The sequence below is a fragment of the Harpia harpyja genome, unplaced genomic scaffold, assembly GCF_026419915.1.
Source record: "Harpia harpyja isolate bHarHar1 unplaced genomic scaffold, bHarHar1 primary haplotype scaffold_120, whole genome shotgun sequence".
Lineage (NCBI taxonomy): Eukaryota > Metazoa > Chordata > Aves > Accipitriformes > Accipitridae > Harpia > Harpia harpyja.
The window spans coordinates 207,201-226,861 of NW_026293192.1; the positions used below are offsets into that span (position 1 = coordinate 207,201).

Genomic DNA, 19,661 nt, shown 5'->3' on the forward strand with positions numbered 1-19,661 from the left:
CAAGGGAATTCAGAATCAAACAGAAGAGCTTTGGTCACTTCTGAGAGACCAAGGCTGAACAAGGGAAATGCAGGGCTGCTGCTGAATGGGGAAGGTGATTTAAGAAGAGCAGACACAGCTGGGGCTGAAGGAATGAATGCCTGCTGTGCCTGAGTCTTTACTGAAATGGTCTCCAGGCCCCTGTGCTCAGGGAAAGGCTTCAAGGAAGAGGAGAGCATGCATTGGCCGGAAAGTCAGGAAATCCCGCAAGGACTGATGCCAGTTTCTGTCCCTGCAGGGGACTAACCCTGGCAATGACACAGGTGGGGGGCTGCCTGGCTGGAAGGAGGCGTTTTGGAAAAGTCTTGGTGGACAGTGCAGTGGACAGGATGCATGTGTGTGCTTTGGAAGCAAGGGAGGACAGGAGCACCCTGGGCTATATGAACAGGAGCACGGCCAGGTGATTGAGGGAAGAGATTCTACAGAACACTGTGTCCAGATTTCAGATCCCAATATAGGAACGATGTCGGCACGCTGGAGCCACTTTAGCAAAGGGCAGGAATGCTCCGAGGCAGGAAGCCTTTACCTGTGAGGAGAGGCTGAGGGAGCTGTGCTTGTCCAGCCTGGAGAAAGGAAGATCTTGGGTGATATATGTAGCAGCATTGCAGTGTTCCCAGGAAGACTGAGTCAGGCTCGTGTCCATGGCAGAAGACACAAGGACAAGAGGCAATGGGCTGAAACAAGGGGATTAGTGCACATATAGAGAAATACATTTCCAACATGAGGATAGCAAAGGCTGGAAGCTGTTTCCCAGGGAGTTTGTGCCAGCTCTATCCCAGAAAGTGACCAAAGCATCTTTGGATAAAGCCCTGAGTAATCTGGTCTAGCCCTGCTTTGAGCAGGAGGTTTTTTCCAGAAAGTTCCTGAGGTGCCTTCCATCCTGAAAGATGCTGTCCTTCCTTCCCCTTCATGTTTTCAAATGAGGGAAAGCTCTCAGGATGTCCCTAGCCACAGAAGTAATTCACATCAGGTGCAGGGCTGATTTATACATGCCCCCATACATACAGCTCTGACCATATCAAGAATCCTTCAGTAGGTGTTTGTGTGATTTCCGCAGGACTACCAGTATCTATTTAAAAAAAAAAAAAGAAAGAAAGAAGAGAAACAAGTCATTCATCTTCCAAAACAAAAATCTATGTAAGACAGCATTCTGCATCTATGGTAGCAGACTTGAAGTAGTGGAAGGGGTAGTGGGGCATCCTGCTGAAGTGAAATAAGTTAAGTTTTGAATTTGAGGTGGCAGAAGGAGGACATGTGTTTCAGGGCTGGCATACAGAGAGAAATACAAGATTCAAGCAAGTGTGGGGCTGCGATAGTTTGGGTGTGACAGGAGCATGATGAGGGTATTGGAAGAAGGCAGACAGGTTGTGGGGAACTCACAGACCTTGACCAATCCTTGCTTGACCACAGTTCTGTGTTTGAAGCAACAGCCAGTAAGGACAGAAGGGCATCAGTATGGCTTGGGAGATCCCAGGGTCCGAGTGCAGTGGGGAAATGGGGACATAGCAAAAGTCTGCTGGGAAACCAGCACAGACATAGGACAGTGTAGGACAGCCTGCAATGGGGATGATCAAGGGCATTGCAGCAGGTGAGCTCACTACCAACCAACACAAGTGAGATCCTTATCCTCTCCACCCTGGCTGCTGTCTCTTCCACTGAGGCCCATGAGAAGACACCAGGTCCTTACAGCCCCAGGGCGTTGTTGCCTCCTCACCCACCCTCTGTGGATCCTGTCCTGCACTCAGCATTGCACACCCCCACTGCTCCTTAGAAGAGCCCCAAGCATCCCAGGAGGTAATGGGACCCCTTTCCCAGAGAATGGGGCTCAGGGCTTGGCTGTCCTGCTTGGTGAAACACATCAAGGGTTTTCACAGCCACATTCCACGCTTCATTTTTCCACCTCTAAGCAGTGCCTCTGACTTCCTGCTTCACCAGCCCCCAGGGATGGTCCCCTTTCTCGTCAGTCCCTCCATGGCCTTTTCAGGGATGGCCCTCACTGGAGCCCACTAACACGCTCGGAACCTTGGAGGCTTGCTATTGACTTTTAATTCTCCAGGGGCTTCTTCAGTCTTTCAGGATCTGCAGTTCAGGAAGTCAGCACTAGAGGGCTCATTAACATGCAAAACACCCTAACAAGTCCGGTTGCCCTGCATCATTTTCCTTTAAGCCTTCAATTCTGATGGGGTTAATTAGAGCAGTTTCAGGAGTGTAATCAAAGTGAAATGATAAGAACACTAAACACCAAAAAGAAAGGGTTTCTTTTTCTCCACGTTATTTCTCTGCTTATACATGAATTGATATCAGCAGTCTCTAATTGATATTACTCCTGTGCATCTCTTAATGTAGTCTGAATAGATATGAAAATCCAGAGCCTTCATCTTCCACAACCTATGGTCAGTCTTCATCCCTACCCCCAACCTACCATGTCTCTCATCAGCCACCTGGGACTTGGAGCAGCCCTGTTCCAATCTGGGTGTTCTCCACTGAAGTCTGTAGCTGTATGTTTCAGCCTGTTGGCACCAATTCCCACCTGTTTTACTTGGAGAATGAGAGGCACACAGACACAGAAGGGTGTTTAATTGCCAACAAGCAAAACCAAAGGAAGGCAGAGTTCAATAAAAAATAAAAGACATTCACAGCTAGGTATTAAGTCCACATTACCTAAATTGAAGGCTGCTTCCTACAGAGGATAACCTTAGACCAAGAGAAAACACATTTTTTGTTTAGTCACAGATCCCAGGACCTCCCCAAAAGTTCCCTGTCCTTGACTTTGTTTGTTTGTCCGTCCATACTCGCTCTTTTGCAGACAGCATATCACACACTGAAGTCACGAGCAACCTCGACTCGCAGAGGGAAGCAAAGAGACAAAGGGAATGGAATGCTCCCTTCTGAATAGCCAAATCTGCACTAACCCCAACATATCTGGGTTATAGGCACATCTTCAAGCAGACTCTGCATCATCTAGACACGCTTATTTTTCATTCGCTGCATGGTAAATTACAGGTGACTCCCTTGTAGGTGAAGGCAGGGATGAGAGCGATCACTTCTAACACTAGACACCTTGGGTGCAATTGCCCAGGCTTCCCTTGCTAGTCAAGGGAGAGAAATCACTTGTCTCAGCCAAGAGGCTTTGACGCAGCCTGCCTGTCCACCAGCTCATGCTCCAAAAGTTCTGCCATTGGTCCTGCCTCGCATTTCTCTGTCCCGCATGAGGTCTTCAGCTACCTCAGGGTATCTTGGAGGCAGTGGCCGCCCCCATGTGGGCAACTGCATCAACCCGTGAGTGGAGATGATAGGTATAAGTTGAAACATATGCAGAAAAGAGCTTGGTGTAATAAGTGTGTAAGAAGTCTTCATTTTCAGATTTTTGAGGGTTTTCTATAAATCCTCATTATTGCTTTATCTATTGGCCATTGACATGGAACAGCAAGGTCCTTACACTTTCTCTCCCTCTACATAAATCTAGATTTATACAGTCATTTCTGAAATTCATTCCCTATGAAGACTTTGAATGGCGCAATTGTTCTCAGGACAAGTTTATATTAAAACATTTGACATCTGTATTTCATATCTAAACAGAGCTGAGAGCAGTGGGGGTTGGAGAGCTTAGATAGAGCCCACTATTATTTCTTTGCTATCAAGCAATGTCCAAAATTGGTAGCACTGCCCACCTAGCATCCCTTTTGTGAGGTGGCCAAATCTTTATGGGCTATACAATGGCATAACATCATGGCCCTCCAAGTGCCAGACCCCAACCGATACACCACAGAGGCCCAGAGCACAGCCGATGAAAGGAAATGCCAATCCTATCTGATAACCTGATAAACTTCTCCAATGCAATGGCTGCCTTGGTAGATGCGTAAGGCTTTTGACACTGTCTCCCATAAAATCCTCATAGAGAAGCTGCTGAAGCAGAGGCTGGATGAGCAGACAGTGAGGTGGACTGAAAAATTGGCTGAATGGCCGGGCCAACAGAATGGTGATCAGTGGCACAAGGTCTCCCTGGAGGCAGGTCACCAGTGGTGCACTGCAGGGGTCAGTACTGGGTCCAGTCCTGTCCCTTCAAACCTCTACTGTAATTTTGTGGTCCTGTGATATCCTTCAGGGAAATCAGCGCTACCGGACACCTCTCTGAATTGTCAGTGCACTGATGTGCGCAGTGTGCTCAACAAAAGGGAGGAATTAGTTGTCTGTGTGTGGTTACAGTGAGCGACAGTCTCATGTGGATAGCAGAGACGGTGTGAGAGAGCACACAGCAGGAGTGCAGCCAGGGATGGACAGGTTTGTAAGGCAAGGAGGGGGAGAGGGGGGAGATGCCCTTTACGATAGAGAGAGCAGTGGGAATGCATGGGTCTCTGCCTTGGGACAGGTGATGGACCTTCTGTGACCTCATGGGTCAAGATCAGAAGTCACACCAACACTTTCCCAACAGAGCACCATAACAGACAGAACCCAAGACATGGACTAAATGAACTCGATGGACTTTTTGTGGCCATTTTACAGGGCTGGTCCCTAGAGTAAGGGAATGATATGTGTGTTTAAATGAAAGGCTGGGAAGGGGGAGTGATGGTTACTGAGTTTGTATTGGATAGTGTGAGACCTGAGCATGCTGTAAGCGGTATAGAATAAGAGGGGAAGCTTGTCCTGGTTTTGGCTGGGATGGAGTTAATTTTCTTCATAGCAACTCATATGGGGCTGCGTGTTTTGGATTTGTGACCAAAACAGTGTTGATAACACAGGGATATGTTAGTTACTGCTGAGCAGTGCTTGCACACCATCGAGGCCTTTTCAGCTTCTAACACCACCTCACCATTGAGGTGGCTGGGCGTGCACAAGAATTTGGCAGGGGACACAGCTGGGACAGCTGACCGCAGCTAACCAAAGGGATATTCTAGTCCATTAGATGTCACGCTCAGCAATAAAAACTGGAGAAAGAAGGAGGAAGGGGGAACATTCAGAGTTACAGTGTCTGCCTTCCTAAGTAACCGTTACACCTGATGTACCCCTGCTTTCCTTGAGAAGGCTGAACGTCTGCCTGCAGATGGGAAGGAGTGGATTAATTCCTTATTTTGCTTGGTGGTCATGCACAGCTTTGCTTTACCTATTAAACTGTCCTTATCTGAGCCCATGAGTTTTCTCACTTTTACCCTTCTGATTGTCTCCCCCATCCCACTGGCGTCGAGTAAGCAAGTGGCTCTGTGGGGCTGAGCTGCCTACTATGATTAACCACAACACTCCAGCCTCTCTAGGTCTCTCTGGATTGCAGTAGTGCCCTCCAGCATATTGACTCATTCTTCCATGGTTTAGTGGCATCTGCAAACCTGACAGGAGTGCACTCCATCAGTTGCTCCAGGGCATTGGTAAAGACATTAACCAGGACAGATGCCAGGACGCACACTTACAGTTCTCCAGGTGTTACTGGTCAGCAGGCAGAGAACCACTCATTCACCTCAACCCTCCAAACCCCACCATCCAACCAGCCATCCAGACTGTAATGTCTTTACTTGAATACCAGAATAGGCAAGCATATACTGGGGAATAGTGTTGAAAGCCTTGCTGAAATCCAGGGAAATGATAGCTACTGCTCTCCTCTCATCCAGAAAAGCAGTCCTCTTCATCACAGAAAGATGCTAGGATGCTCAGGCATGACCTACCCTTGGTAATTCAAATCACTTTCCCTTTCATGTTCCCAGAAATGGGATTCAGAAGGACAAAGGCTGTGACACACCCCTCACCAAAGTGAGGTGAAACAGCCTTTAGTTCCCCAGCTGGTCCTTTGGACCTTGCTGGAAGATGCATGCATCTCTTGTTCTTTGCAAGTCATCTGGGACCTCCCCTGGTCTTCATGACTGTTCCAAGATGATGCAGAGTGTCCTTACAATGGCATTGGCTGGCTCTCTCAGCACCCTTGGATGCAGGCTGTCTAAAGGGGTGCATTTGCTCAGGTAGCCCCTGACTTGGTCCTCATCCACTGCTGGCTGTTCTCCTCCTCTTTGAGTCCTGCCTGAGGGCAACAGAGACGTGGGAGACCTTGCAGGGGAAGACAGAGGAAAAGAAGTCATAGTGTACGTCAGACCTACCTGCATTTACTCTTTCTAAATTCAGTAGTGGCTCAATTTACTTTTCTTTGTTTTTCAAGTGTTAAGGAAGCAGTAGTGGCTCATCTTGTTGCCCTTGACATCCCTTGCTAGCTTGAACTTTGGGGGAGCTTTGAGTCTCCGAACACAATCCCTGTTTCCCCAGACAACGTTTCTAAACTCCTCCTTTGTAGCCTGTCCCTGCTTCCACCTCCTGTGTGCTGCCTTTTGGCACTGGAGCTTGGCGTTGAGGTTCCTGTTTAGCCCAGCCGGTTTCTGGACATGAAGGGTTGTTTTCCTTAGTATCAGGACAGATCCTTCCTGTGCTTGGGGGGAAGATGTCCTTAAAGGCCTCTCAGCGAGTTTAGACTTCTACCTTTCAGAGCTGCCTTCCCATGGGGTCTCCCACTACCACCAGAGCCCTGAGCAGGCCAAGGTCTGCTTCTCTGGGATCCCAAACCTGAGCTCTGTTACTCTCCAGCTTCAGTTCCCTTCAGAACTGGGACCAAGTGATTTCATTGTCACTGCAGCCAAGGCTGACACTTTAACGTCCCTGACTCAGCCTCTTGGCCTACCCGGCTGCTGTGATAAGAATTCGACCCTGAGACTCTCCAGGACCCAATGGGGCTGTTTGCACCCAGTCACTTTGCCTGTCCAGTGAGGGCAAGGTTTGCTGATCTGGAGACTTCCTCAGATTACCTACAGAAGACTTTGTCCACTTCCTCACCCTGACTGAGTGGTTCTAACTCCCACCTTCATGTCACCATCAGTGGTGCGTCATCTGTTCCTAACCCAGTAATGATTGCACAACCTGTTGTCTACCCCACCATACATATTCGAGTTGCCCCATCCTTTACAGAGGCCATGCCCCAGCCTCATTCTCCCACCTTTACCAACCATCCCCCAGTGTCTCCTAAAGAGCCTGTCTCTATCCCTCACAGCACCCAAAACTGTGCAACCTGCCCCACCACGTCACCACAGGGGTTCCCTCAGAAGCTCTGTGATGGAATAAGGGGCTCCAGATCCTCCCCCCTGTGTCTCAAACTGAGGGCCTAGATGCACATTTGGTTTGCAGCCACTCACCAAAGACTTCTCTCATGGGGGAAACTGGAACCAAGCACCCCAGGGCCCCACGTATGCAAAGGCCTTGCTTCAGAGCAAACACTTGCTGGGAAGGATGGCAGGTGGCAATGTAGTGATGAAATGAGATGCTTACAAAGACAACAAGCCCTGCAGTTGCAACGCCGGAGAAAAACAGGCCAGGGCCATGCCAGGCTTGCAAGAGAGGAGTTTGCTGCCTGAGGTGACTCTGCAGGACCTTGTGCCAATCTCCAGGAACACAAGGTTCCCCTGAGAATGTCCCTGGGTGAGATAAGCCTGCAATCCAGCCAGGCCCTGGACATCAGTGGCATGTGTTTTCTTCATAGCATCATTAGGTGTGTAGAGGACAAGGGAGAAGAGAATTGTGGGGGGTTGAGAGTACAGGGACATGAGCGGAGACCCCGGTGTGATGTGCCTCCCAATCATGCAGGGCCCCTTGGTGTAGACAAGATGGACCTTGCCACGATGCTGGCATTCAGGTGCTGGCAAAAAGACACAAGACCCTTTGGGAGGCCCTGGTGTTTTTCTCCAGCTCCCTCTCCGGTGGAACATGGCTTTCCTGGAGGTCCTGTGCCATATTTGCCAGGCACATGCCACTGTACTAGGTAGCCCAGGCACTCGCCATGGCACTAGAGGCCATTCTTATGCCATTTCAAAGAGAGCCTTGACATAATATCAGTGCCTGCCATGCAGGGATATGCTCATGTCTGAGTTTTGCAGTGAGCTGAGCTCTAGTGAGTGCAGTGGAGGGTGCCTAGACAGATCTGACCATCCTTCTGGTGCATGCCTCCTTTTGGTCATCCGAAAGACCAGCAGCTGCCATGGAAATGTGAGTCTAACTGACATTCAGGTGCCCTAAACATTGGGTGTAATCTGAGGTCACCAAGGGACCCCTCTCCACAACCCCACAGCTGATGCTTAGGCAGTTGTGGGTGTCCCAGCTATGTTCCACCAGAGCTTGCAGACACGTACACAAGTTTTTGACCACCCCTGGCACCTCAAACGCCACTGGCTGTTTCTGTGTGAGCAGCTGACAACCACCCTGCATCCCCATGGATCCCAGCGGGAGCTCAGGGCAGGGGCTGGCCTGCGGGCACCTATTTTGCACAAACTGCGCTGGAGCAAGGTTGTAAAAGACCTTTAAGATCATCGAGTCCAACCATTAACCTAACACTGCCAAGTCCACCACTAAACCGTGGCCCTAAGTGCCACATCTAGACAATTTTTAAATAACTCCAAGGATGGTGAGTCAACCACTTCCCCGGGCAGCCTGTTCCAATGCTTGATGACCCTTTTGGTGAAGAAATTTTTCCTAATATCCAGCCTAGGAATATTGATTTTTGTCAGGAGGTCCTTTCTCATCCATACCAGCTTGCTTGACTTCCTGCCTGTCTGGGTGTACTGTTCTGGTGCTTGAAGAAGAAAGCCTTGACCATCAAAGAGCTCTCCCCTCTTCTCTGCAGGACCATATCCCATGGGATTCTGTCAAGGATGTCCCTTGGCAGACCAAAGCCTGCTCTCCCGAAGTGCTGCTCTTTGCCTTGTTCCCTTCTCTCAGGAGCCTCAACTCTGCTTTCTCACCCCTGACTATTACACCCCTGAGCAGCTCTTCCTTGTTTCCAAGGATGACGTCCTGCAGGAAACTCCCCTTCACTGGCTCCTCAGGCACCCTTGCCACGAAGATGCTGTCAATGAACTCCAAAAACCTCCTGGATGGCTTTCACCTCGCTGTGTTGCCCCTTCAGCAAATTTCAGGGCAGTTTTGGTCTGCCATGAGGACCAGGGGCTGCAAACAGGAGGCTTCTTCCAGTTGTCTGAAGAAGGCCTCACCTGCTTTTTCTTCCTGATCAGGAGGTCTACAGCACACAGCCACCCACCACAATGTTGCTTATGTTCTTCTGGCCTCTCATGCGGACTGTCCAACTGTCCGTATCCAGCAGTGCTCCATGCATTCCTGCTGCTCTCTCACATAAAGGGCAACTTCCCTTCCAGATCCAGACCGATGGCTTTATCAGCACCTGACCCCCCCAAACCCCTCAGTTTCTCCAGGAGGTGTTTTGGGCCACATTATCCATCCAGTAGCTAACTCACAGACTCTCAGGGCTCTCCAATATGCAGTCCAGGCTTATGGTCTCTAAAATAACTGGCTCTCAGGCCTCTTTTTATACTTGCTGGCTGCTTTGGTTTAATATTTGCTAGTGGTTTCACCCACTGACATACACACCGACATCTCCTATTTTCCCCCACAACCACAGCTGGAAACTGAGAGCACAGACCCTGGAAAGCACCTTTCCTCCCAAGTAGCCCCTGCCTTGACGTGCTTCTGGAAAAGTCCCCCTGGGGTGATCTGGAGCTGTGAGCAGCCCTGACCTATGCAGCACTCTCTCAGCAGCAGAAAGACCCTGCCTTGCTCTGCTGGCAGGTTGCTCCATCCACCCACAGCTTCTCCCCGCAGGGCCATGGAGAGATCCCTGGGCAGGCTGAGTGCTGACCCTGGCAGGCGGCAGAGTCCCTGCCCCAGCACACAGCCCCCTGGGGTGCAGGGACCCTGCTCAGAAGGACAGCCCTGGGCACCCCTGGCTGCACACCCAGCTTCACACTCCGCAGCCATCCCCGGGTGAAGGCAGCCTCATGCCCTGAACCTCTGATGGTGCAGCAGGGAAGCTCTTCTCTGGAGCATGTCCTCCTCCACCCTAAAGAAACCTTGAGAGCTGTCTTGCCAGATCCTAGACACTGCAGCAAGGTGTGCCATTTCTGGGAAACCTAAAGTGAAAATTCAGATAGTGACTGCTCAGCAGTGGTAATTTGTGACCAAGCATTTATCTGGCATGGAGGGCAAGAAGTCCCAACAACAGAAGGGGTTAAACTGGCTGGAAGCAGGAATGCCAGAGAGAGAAGGACTCCCTGTCAGGGAGTGGTTTCCCTTGGTGATGAGATAAGGAGCAGCCACAGTATTGTCCTGTAGCCATTCTGAAATGGGAGGCTCAGGGGACACTTTGGGCAGCAGAGCTGGGCTGGGCGAGGGACCCAAAGCCAGGCTGAGGTGTTGTCCTGGTTTCAGCTGGGATAGAGTTAACTGTCTTCCTAGTAGCTGGTACAGTGCTTTGTTTTTGAGTTTGGTATGAGAAGAATGTTGATAACACACTGATGTTTTCAGTTGTTGCTAAGTAATGTTTAGTCTCAAGTCAAGGATTTTTCAGCTTCTCATGCCCAGCCAGCGAGAAAGCTGGAGGGGCACAAGAAGTTGGGAGAAGACACAGCAAGGGCAGCTGACCCAAAGTGGCCAACGGGGTATTCCATACCATGTGATGTCACATCTAGTACAGAAACTGGGGAGAACAGGGGTGGGGGGATTGCCGCTCCGGGACTAACTGGGCGTCGATTGGCAGGATGGTGAGCAATTGCATTGTGAATCATTTGTACATTCCAATCCTTTTATTAGTGTTATCATTATCATTATTAGTTTCTTCTTTTCTATTAAAGTATTATATCAACCCAGGAGTTTTACTTTTTTTCCCAATTCTCTCCCCAGTCCCACTGGGAGGGGGGAAATGAGTGAGAGGCTGTGTGGTGCTTAGCTGCTGCGCTTTGCAGAGGAGCTGCTCCTGGGCAGAGCTGTCTCTCTGCAGTGCTGCCTGCTTGTAATGAGCTCCCTCCATGCCAGGAGCCCAGCCCAGCTCAGCAGTAGAAGACCAGCACCAGGCAGCAATTTCTCTGCCCCCTCTGGGCTCCCTCCAGGTGTCCCTGGGGCTCCAGGGGAACCTGCTGGGAAACAGGCTGAAGCAATCACTGGTGTTGCCTCCCTCAGCTGGGGAGAGACACTTCTTTCCAGAAATATAATCATTCTCTCAGAGTTACTTTTAATGTATCACTTTTGTTGTGTTATTTTTTAGGCAGGATACACAGAGAGTGACTGCCAGGGATCTCCTTTACACCTACAGACAGAAGGGATCCACGGGTCAATGCTGGCGTTACATCGTGCGTTTCTACTCATGGCATTTGAAGGAGGCTCAGCTCCCTCCCATGCACACCACAAAGCCACAGGAGGTGGGATTCCTCTTGTCTCAGTTCAGGCACGAGCAAAATAGACACCTGCATGTGAACTCCTTGTCTCAGCTCCCATCTGAATTAATGGAGATGGAAGGCAGGAGTCAGGTGTTCAAATGCAAATCCCTGGTGACATTTGAACTGCCAGAGGTGTTCCAAGATACATGTAGGTAACAGCAAACTGTAATGGAGAAGTTCATAGAGACAGGGCAAAATCTTGGGAATCATGTATGAGCCTGGTGGGAAATTCCTTTGGCCAAGTGACATGACAGCTTATGCCCAACTAAAGGCCAAAAGAACCTTTTCCTACTCCTTATCTTCATGGCACTTGATACAGGCATTCATACGAATGACTGCAGTCATGTAGCGTAGCGACAGCTGGGTCTCTCTCTTTTCCATCAGCTGAATTTACTATTCCTCCACTGACTGTAATGGCATGTGTCCCATGTTCGTCCCCACACTGCCTAACAGAATTCAGGGCAGGTACTCTATTTAATGTCCAAATCCAGGGCCACAGAGCTACACGAGATGCCAAGGCTGGCAGGGACCTCATAGGAGCTGCAGGAAAGCAATTCCAATTCAGGGTTGGGTGAGTCATAGACGTCCCAGACGGCATCACAGAGAGTGTGATTTGGTGCCTGTTTGCCATACACTAGAGCCATCAGTCAGAGGCATCAGTCATCAGATGCCGTCAGAGAGGCAAGGTCTGCTCCTTCTCCACCCAAGAGCTGCAGGCATTGCATGAACATGAAGCATGTCACACAGGGGTTTTTACTCACTCCCTTGATGATCCAACCAATGAAAAGACCAAGAATTTTCAAAGTGTTCCTGGATACATGTTGTCTTCAAGGACATCATCCTCCAAGCACAGCAATGGTCCATATCAAAACTCAGTGGAAACTCAAAAAGGGTTTCAAGGGCACCAAGATGAACTTTTGATACTTCAGGAACTGTTACAGAAGAAAAAGAGATAAGGTAGGACCACTGCTGAAATGAGGAAGAGTAGCTCTAGATAGATCTGAGGTAGTCTACGTCACAGCCTTGGTTAATACCAGCCAGGTCTCCCAGGCCTTTGAGCTGTGAGGCAGGACTCTGGAGGAGAACAACCAGCAGTGGATGGGGATCAAGTGCGGGGTTACTCAAGCAAACTACACCCTTACCAGTCCCTGGGAACCATAGGGGCTGCATCCAAGGGTGCTGAGAGAGTGTTTTTTTCCTGAGGAGGTGCTGGTCTGTTATGACCCCAGTAAGAAAGGAACTCGGACACTGTGGGCTGCATTTTAAAATTATGTTCATCGTTGTTAACACTATAAGGAGAGAACGATGCGGATCATCTTAGGCCCCTTTAGATGGTGGGAACCCCAGGGGGTGTTGCATTGAATAGGCCTTCTACCTGACTGCAGCAAACCATGCAGACCCCATCCATAGAAGACAGTCTCCTGTTTTGGTCATTCAGGCTACTGTAGGATTTTCTTACAAGGATCAACTCTACTCATCGTCTCAACAATCAAACAGAAATAATGTTTTCATGAGACTGTTTTGCTGCACTGTTAGCTACAGGCAAGGCCACGCAGGAGGCATGATGTCCAGTACAGAGTGGGACCTGCCTGCAGGCTCTTGTGTGATAATATGCTGCTGAGGTTGTCCTGTGGCCAAGGGATCTGTGCAGCATAACACAAGTTTGACGGCCGTGCTGTACACGCAGCAGGGTGCAGCGCAGCGCAGCCCTATGTGTCAGTACACCCCCCCCACCCCCCCATCCTGCCAGCAGCAAGCAAAACTTCTCCAGGAAGGGAGAAGGGGAAGAAAACCCTGGAGGCTGCAGGTTGAAATTTGAACTGGCCAATCAAGATGCGCCAGGTACATAGAGGTGACCCTCCTAGCCAATAGAATTAAATGACCACAGGTCAGATTCGACCGGGGTATAAACGGGGTCCCCCCGGAGGACATGTTGGCAGTCCTCTTCGGAACAGCGGGTCAGCAGTTGGGGACTCCCCCTCGGGCCAGGGCACAGCCCGAGGTAACTCCTCGAGGGAGAGAGCCCTCAGCTTTTAGGTGAGTGATACGCGCGTTTTGAGCCATCACTTTAAATCTTGGGAATTCTTAAGTCGGCTGTGTAGTACTAATTCTCTTTACGTCATTGAGCCTGTGGTTTTATAAGATGTTACCGGACTTCTAACTAACTTTTGCTGAAGAATAAATCTGAGTTTTAACACCTGTTGGATTTGGTTGGTCGTGCATCCGTAACAAGGACAGAGTCTCTCTCAATGGCATGAATACCCCTGGAATGGGGTGGGTGACCCTTGACTTCACATCCCTAGTTATCTCCTGAAGCTTGAGTGGGACCTGGTGGGGATGAGCACGGCGGTTATAGACACAGGTTTAAGCCCTCAAGTCCAACACCCTCCAACTGCTGGAAATGGGGAGTCTGCTGAAGACCGGTCGATATCATTGGGCCAAAGAGAAGGTTGTCAGAAATTCAAGGCTGGCCTAGGGGAGATACTGTCATTGTCTTCAGCTAACTTATTGGATAGTGCAGAGGAGAATGAGTCAGACTCTTCCCAGGTGTGCACAGTGGAAAGATGAGAAGCCATGGGAAAAAGTTGGGCCATGGGAAATTCTGACTAGGCTTAAGAGAAAGGCATCTGCACTATAAGGTCTGTCAGGCACTGGGAACATGCACCCAGAAAGGCTGTGGGATGTCCACAATGGAGATAGTCAAGCCTCAGCTAGATGTAGTGCCATGGGGGTTTTTGGATCGTAATGGATGACTACCTAATACGGGTAGAAAAGGAAGCCTGGGCAACAGCACCCCAGGTGTCCAACATTAGAGGGGATCACTCTCATTTCTGCCTTTGCTGACAATGGAGTCACAGGTACTTTACCCTGCAGGGAATGAAAAATGAGTGGATCTAGGTATTGCAGAGTCTGCCTGAAGAAGCTCCTGTGTCCCAGATACATTGGGCTTAGTGCCCGTTTGCCTATTCAAAAGAGAGCATTTCATTCACTTTGTCTCTTTTTTCCCCCTCTGTGAATCAGGGGAGCTCGTGACTTCAATGTGTGACTTGCTGTGTGCAAAGAGCGGATATGGACAGATAGAGTCCAGGGCAGGGAGTGTTTTGGGGGGGTCCTGGGATCTCAGCTTACACAAAAATGTGGGTTTTGTTCATCTAAGGCTATCCGCTGTGGGAAGTGGACTTCAGAGGAGGTAACGTGGACTTAATATACAGCCGTTGAGTGTATTACATCACCGCGTGTCTGTGTGCAGCTCGTTCTCCAAGCAGGAGGGAGTTGGTGCCCACGGGCTGAAACATGCAGCTACAGACTTCAGTGAAGAAAGCTCAGATTTGAACAAGGCTGCTGTAAGTGCCAGGTGGTTGAGAGGAAAGGTGGGGCTGGGGGTAGGGATGAAGAATGACCATAGATTGTTAAGACGTAAAGGGTCTTGATTTTTGTATACATTCAAACTCCATTAGGAGGATCAATATGAATTGAGGATTTCTGATATCACATGGTGCATGAGCAGAAAAATAAAGAAAAGTGGGGGGAAAAAAAAGAATTCTTTCTTATTGTTTAGTATTGAAATCTTTCCACTTTGACTACACTCCTGAAATCTCTTATTAACCACATAAGAATTGAAGACCTAAAGGAAAATTATGCACAGAGCCTTGGCTCGTTAGGGAGTTTTCATGTTAATGAGCCCTCTGGTGCCAAGTTCCTGAACTGCAGATCCTGAAAGATTGAACAAGCCTCTCAAGAAGTAAAAGTCAGCATCAAACTTGCAAGTTTCTGAGGGTGTTGCTGGGCTCCACTGAGGAACACCACTGAAGAGACTGTGGAGGGAATGACCAGACAAGGAGGTTTCACCTGGGGGCTGGTGAAACAGGAAGTCAGAGACACTGGTTACAGGTGGCAGATCAATTGTGGAGGTGGCTGTGAAAGCCCTAAATGTGTTTCAGCAAGCAGGATGGCCAAGCCCTGAGCCCCAACCCCCTGGGAAGGGGGATCCTTTCCTTCATGGGATGCTTACAGCTCTTTCCGGGAGCAGTTTGATGGGGGGGGGTGTGAAGCCGAGTGAAGGACAGCGGTAGGACACCTCCCAGGCTCTTTTGGGGGTCAGTGAGGAGGGAACAAGGGCCTAGGGCTGTAAGGAACCGGTGTCCTCGCAAGGGCTTCAGTGGAAGAGACAGCAGCCACCGTGGAGATGACAAGGACTTCAGTTCTGTTGGCAGGGAGGAGGGGGGCAGCGCACAGGGGCCCTCTTTGCACCACAGACAGTCCTACACTGTCCTATGCCTATGCCAGTTTCCCTGCAGACTTTAGCTGCCTCCCCCTGTTTCCCCACCTCACCCTGACCTTGGGATCTCCCAAGCTTTACTGATGCCTGTGAAAGGCAAGACGCTAGCTGCAGTACAACTTGCTTAGGAGAATGAACACTATCTGACACTACGAGCTTTTACCTCAGGGTCAATGTGACCTGTAGACCCAATCTAAGCCAGCACTTCATGACTGAGAACACCCCATAACGACAATAAAAGCATGGAAGATTTACCTTTCAAAAAACCAGGCATGTAGCCATGAACCAAGCATGAACTACAATCGACCAGAATCCAGGATAAACATCCCCCACCTGCACTGGCCATCAGTTTAGAACAATGACGATTAACACACCACTGACCATACCTCTGCATCACCTGCACAGGTCAAGCGTGTACTGATCCCGTGTGGGACAAGTACACACCAATTACGCGAGCACTAATAAATGATGGGGTCATCCCTTAACATGAATAATTGGATTGGTCTCTACAACTGTATTGGAACAGATGCAAACCCTGCTTTCCTCTGTGTTGGGGTCCTCCATGCATTAGGCTGGGGCACCACTATATGCACAGCTAAAATGAGAGAATAAATTACCTTGGTAATTCTCTGCTAAGCATCCTTGTCTGCCTCCTAAGCCAGCGAATAAGTGACTTTTACATGCTAATTTGTCCTCACTGGCTGTCCCATCAAACACAAAGCTGTGGTTACCTGAGGAGTTGACAATGCCTGGGAGGTCCCCACAACCTGTCTGACTTCTTCCAATACCCTGCTAATGCTCCTCTCACACCCAAAACATCCCAGTCCCTGACTTGCTTTGCTCCTGTACTTGGCTCTGTATCCCAGCACTGAAATGCACGTCCTCCTCCTTCTGCTGTCTCAAAATCACTACTTCAGGTCCTCTCCCTGCCTTTACCACACAAGCTGCTATGCACACACCGCTCTCTCCCTGCACTGCCATGTGTCTCACAAATCCAGACTTCCCGCCTCCCCTGCAGTTATGGCACTGCAAGAAGTTTCTGCCTTTTCCAGGATCATGGATGTTTCTTGTGGTCCATCCAAGTCTGGGGAGTGAAGGAGGAGAAGAGAGCAAGGTCAGCTCATGAGGCATGACTGAGCACAGCCACCCCTAGCAGCAAGCATTCCCTATCTGCCAGGTAGAGGCATGTACACAAGACGGAAACATCTCCATTATCCTTGACGTGCGCAGGAGGGGAATTGCTTCCTGCCATCTTCCCAGGACAAACCTCCTCCTCCTCCTCCACTCACACGGATCAACTGCTTTCCATTTCTGGGCTCAGACGTGGTTGTAAGGATTTGCTAAAGCCATCAGCCATTACCTTGTTTCTGACCGACATGCCCTGAGTCTCTCTCCCAGGTGTGCACATGGCCAGTCACTGCTGCTCGGGGCCCCACTCACTCTTCTGAAGAAGCTGGGCAGAGCTGGCCATTTTCCCCGTTGCAGGCACTGAGCCCAGCCGGAGGATGGAGATAGCCTCACAGCCAGACTTAGCATAAACCGGGTGAACAGCCAGTGCTAGAAATGGCTGGTGAGGGAGGCTGGGGGGTGACAAAGGCCCTGGGCCACCTTCCTGGTCCGTCCATGACACCAAGGGCACAGACAGGCCTCCTCTCTCCTGTACCTGCATGTCTCAGCCCCCATCCAGGAGCCCTGTCTCTGCACCACAAACCCCCTGATGCGAGGCCTCACCCTGCACGGTCACGCAGTACAAGCTTTACACAGATGTTTTTCCCTCCCCGGAACCTTCCAGCTCAGCTCAGCTCCCTCCAACACCTCCGCCTCCCTTGCCCTCTCTCCATCCCAGACCAGTCTGGTCTGGCCCCACAGCACTACTTGCCACAGGGTGCTGCAGAGCTCTGGGCACTCACCCCAGAGCCCCAGCACCTCTGTAGGGCAGAAGGAGTCAGCCCAGAGATGGGTGGGCAGCAGGAAAAGGAGGTCAGTGGCACCCTGTGCCCCCTGTTCTCCTCTCCAGGATATCCTGAGAGGTCTGCAGCCTCGTTGTGCCATCCCATCTCCCCAGGCTAGCACAAGAGCCCTAGTCCTTGCGGTCCTCAAGAGCTCCTAATCCCCCAGGGACAAAGCAGCCTGCCCTAAGCCGGTGCAGCCAGAAAGGTGTTTTTATTTCCCATTCATTCCTGCTATGCAGAAGATGGATCTTAGACAAAGAAGTTGCTACAGGTCCATGTATTTTGCTTAAATAACATGCTTTCCCATTTCTACAAAGGCTCAGTGTCACACAAGGAGGGTGGATATTTAAGGGGATTAAAAAAATATGTTTATTTGAAGACAACATCATCAAAAGTGGAAAAAGGGAAAAAAAAGTAAAGAAGAAAAGGCAGACTTGGCCTGTCATGACATACACTGGGAGTCACTTGCAAAGGAACGTAGGCAGTCTATGGCTGCTGAAAACCATTCAGTTGCCAGTTTCCTCAGGGCATCCTTGAGCTCCTGGTTCCTCATGCTGTAGATGAGGGGGTTCACTGCTGGAGGCACCACTGAGTACAGAACTGCCAGCACCAGATCTAGGGATGGGGAGGAGGTGGATGGAGGCTTCAGGTAGGAAAACACTGCAGTGCTGATAACAAGGGAGACGACAGCCAAGTGAGGGAGGCACATGGAAAAGGCTTTGTGCCGTCCCTGCTCTGAGGGGATCCTCAGCACAGCCCTGAAGATCTGCCCATAGGACAGCACAATGAAACCAAAACACCCAAATCCAAAACAGACACCAACTACAAGTACCCCAACTTCCCTGAGGTAGGCATCTGAGCAAGCAAGCTTGAGGATCTGGGGGATTTCACAGAAGAACTGGTCCACAGCATTGCCTTGGCAGAGGGGTAGTGAAAATGTATTGGCAGTGTGCAGCACAGCATAGAGGAAACCAGTGCCCCAGGCAGCTGCTGCCATGTGGACACAAGCTCTGCTGCCCAGGAGGGTGCCATAGTGCAGGGGTTTGCAGATGGCAACGTAGCGGTCGTAGGCCATGACAGTGAGAAGAAAATACTCTGCTGACATCAAAAAGACAAACAGAAAGACCTGTGCAGCACATCCTGGGTAGGAGATGGCCCTGGTGTCCAAGAGGGAGTTGGTCATGGCTTTGGGGACAGTGGTGGAGATGGAGGACAGGTCAAGGAGGGAGAGGTTGAGGAGGAAGAAGTACATGGGTGTGTGGAGGCGGTGGTCAGAGGCAATGGCGGTGATGATGAGGCTGTTGGCCAGGAGGGCAGCCAGGTAGATGCCCAGGAAGAGCCAGAAGTGCAAGAGCTGCATCTCCCGCGTGTCTGCAAATGACAGGAGGAGGAACTCAGTGATGGAGCTGCTGTTGGACATCTGCTGCCTCTGGAAGTGGAGCACTGAACAGGGAGGCAAGGACAGTGACAAGTTAGGGCATTTTTCTCTGACCAAAATCAAAGCCATTTCTCATACTACATGTTCACCACATTTTTTCCATTTCAACGAGATCTCTGTTCAGCTCTGTGGATAGAGCTCTGGGTGGTGCTGGCTGCGTGTGTCGTGAGGAGCAGGACCTCTGCGTATTGGCTGCCACGGAGTCAGCCCTGCTCTGTAGCAGTGGCTTTCTGGTCGGTCAGGGGGGTCAGTATTGGTGTTTGAATTGGTCAGATGAAAGTGCTCCTAATGTAAAAGTGCTTGTCAGCATCTGCACTCCCAGGGCTAAGAAACCACAATCAAAACAGTGTTTGAGTGTGTCGTGGTTTAACCCCAGCCAGCAACTAAACACCACGCAGCCGCTTACTCACTCCCCCCACCCAGTGGGATGGGGGAGAAAATCAGGAAAAGAAGCAAAACCCGTGGGTTGAGATAAGAACGGTTTAATAGAACAGAAAAAGAAGAAACTAATAATGATAATGATAACACTCATAAAATGACAACAGCAATAATGAAAGGATTGGAATGTACAAATGATGCGCAGTGCAATTGCTCACCACCCGCCGACCGACACCCCGCCAGTCTCCGAGCGGCGAATCCCTGCCCCCACTTCCCCGTTCCTATACTAGATGGGACGTCACATGGTATGGAATATACCGTTGGCCACTTTG

At 50.2% G+C, this 19,661-nt stretch overlaps 1 protein-coding gene across 1 annotated transcript; it reads right to left on the reverse strand.

Annotated features, from left to right (window-relative positions):
• Positions 1–5,882: 5,882 nt before the first annotated feature.
• Positions 5,883–18,978, reverse strand: LOC128138240 (olfactory receptor 14A16-like). The gene is made up of 4 exons (XM_052779547.1): positions 17,967–18,978; positions 16,552–16,645; positions 12,425–12,571; positions 5,883–6,069 (listed from the first exon to the last, which is right to left on the reverse strand). Exons 1-4 carry the CDS (start codon positions 18,931–18,933, stop codon positions 5,883–5,885), a joined length of 1,395 nt encoding a protein of 464 aa, XP_052635507.1. The 5' UTR covers positions 18,934–18,978.
• Positions 18,979–19,661: the final 683 nt, after the last annotated feature.

Excerpts from the sequence above, each read along its gene's own strand:
- LOC128138240 (XM_052779547.1), bottom strand. The coding sequence starts at position 18,933 with ATGTCCAACAGCAGCTCCATCACTGAGTTCCTCCTCCTGTCATTTGCA. Across the intron at positions 16,646-17,966 it reads CTTTGCAAGTGACTCCCAGT|ACTTGGATGGACCACAAGAA; the intron begins GTATGTCATGAC and ends TTCACTCCCCAG. Across the intron at positions 12,572-16,551 it reads GAGGCGGGAAGTCTGGATTT|TGTTAACAACGATGAACATA; the intron begins GTGAGACACATG and ends CTCTCCTTATAG.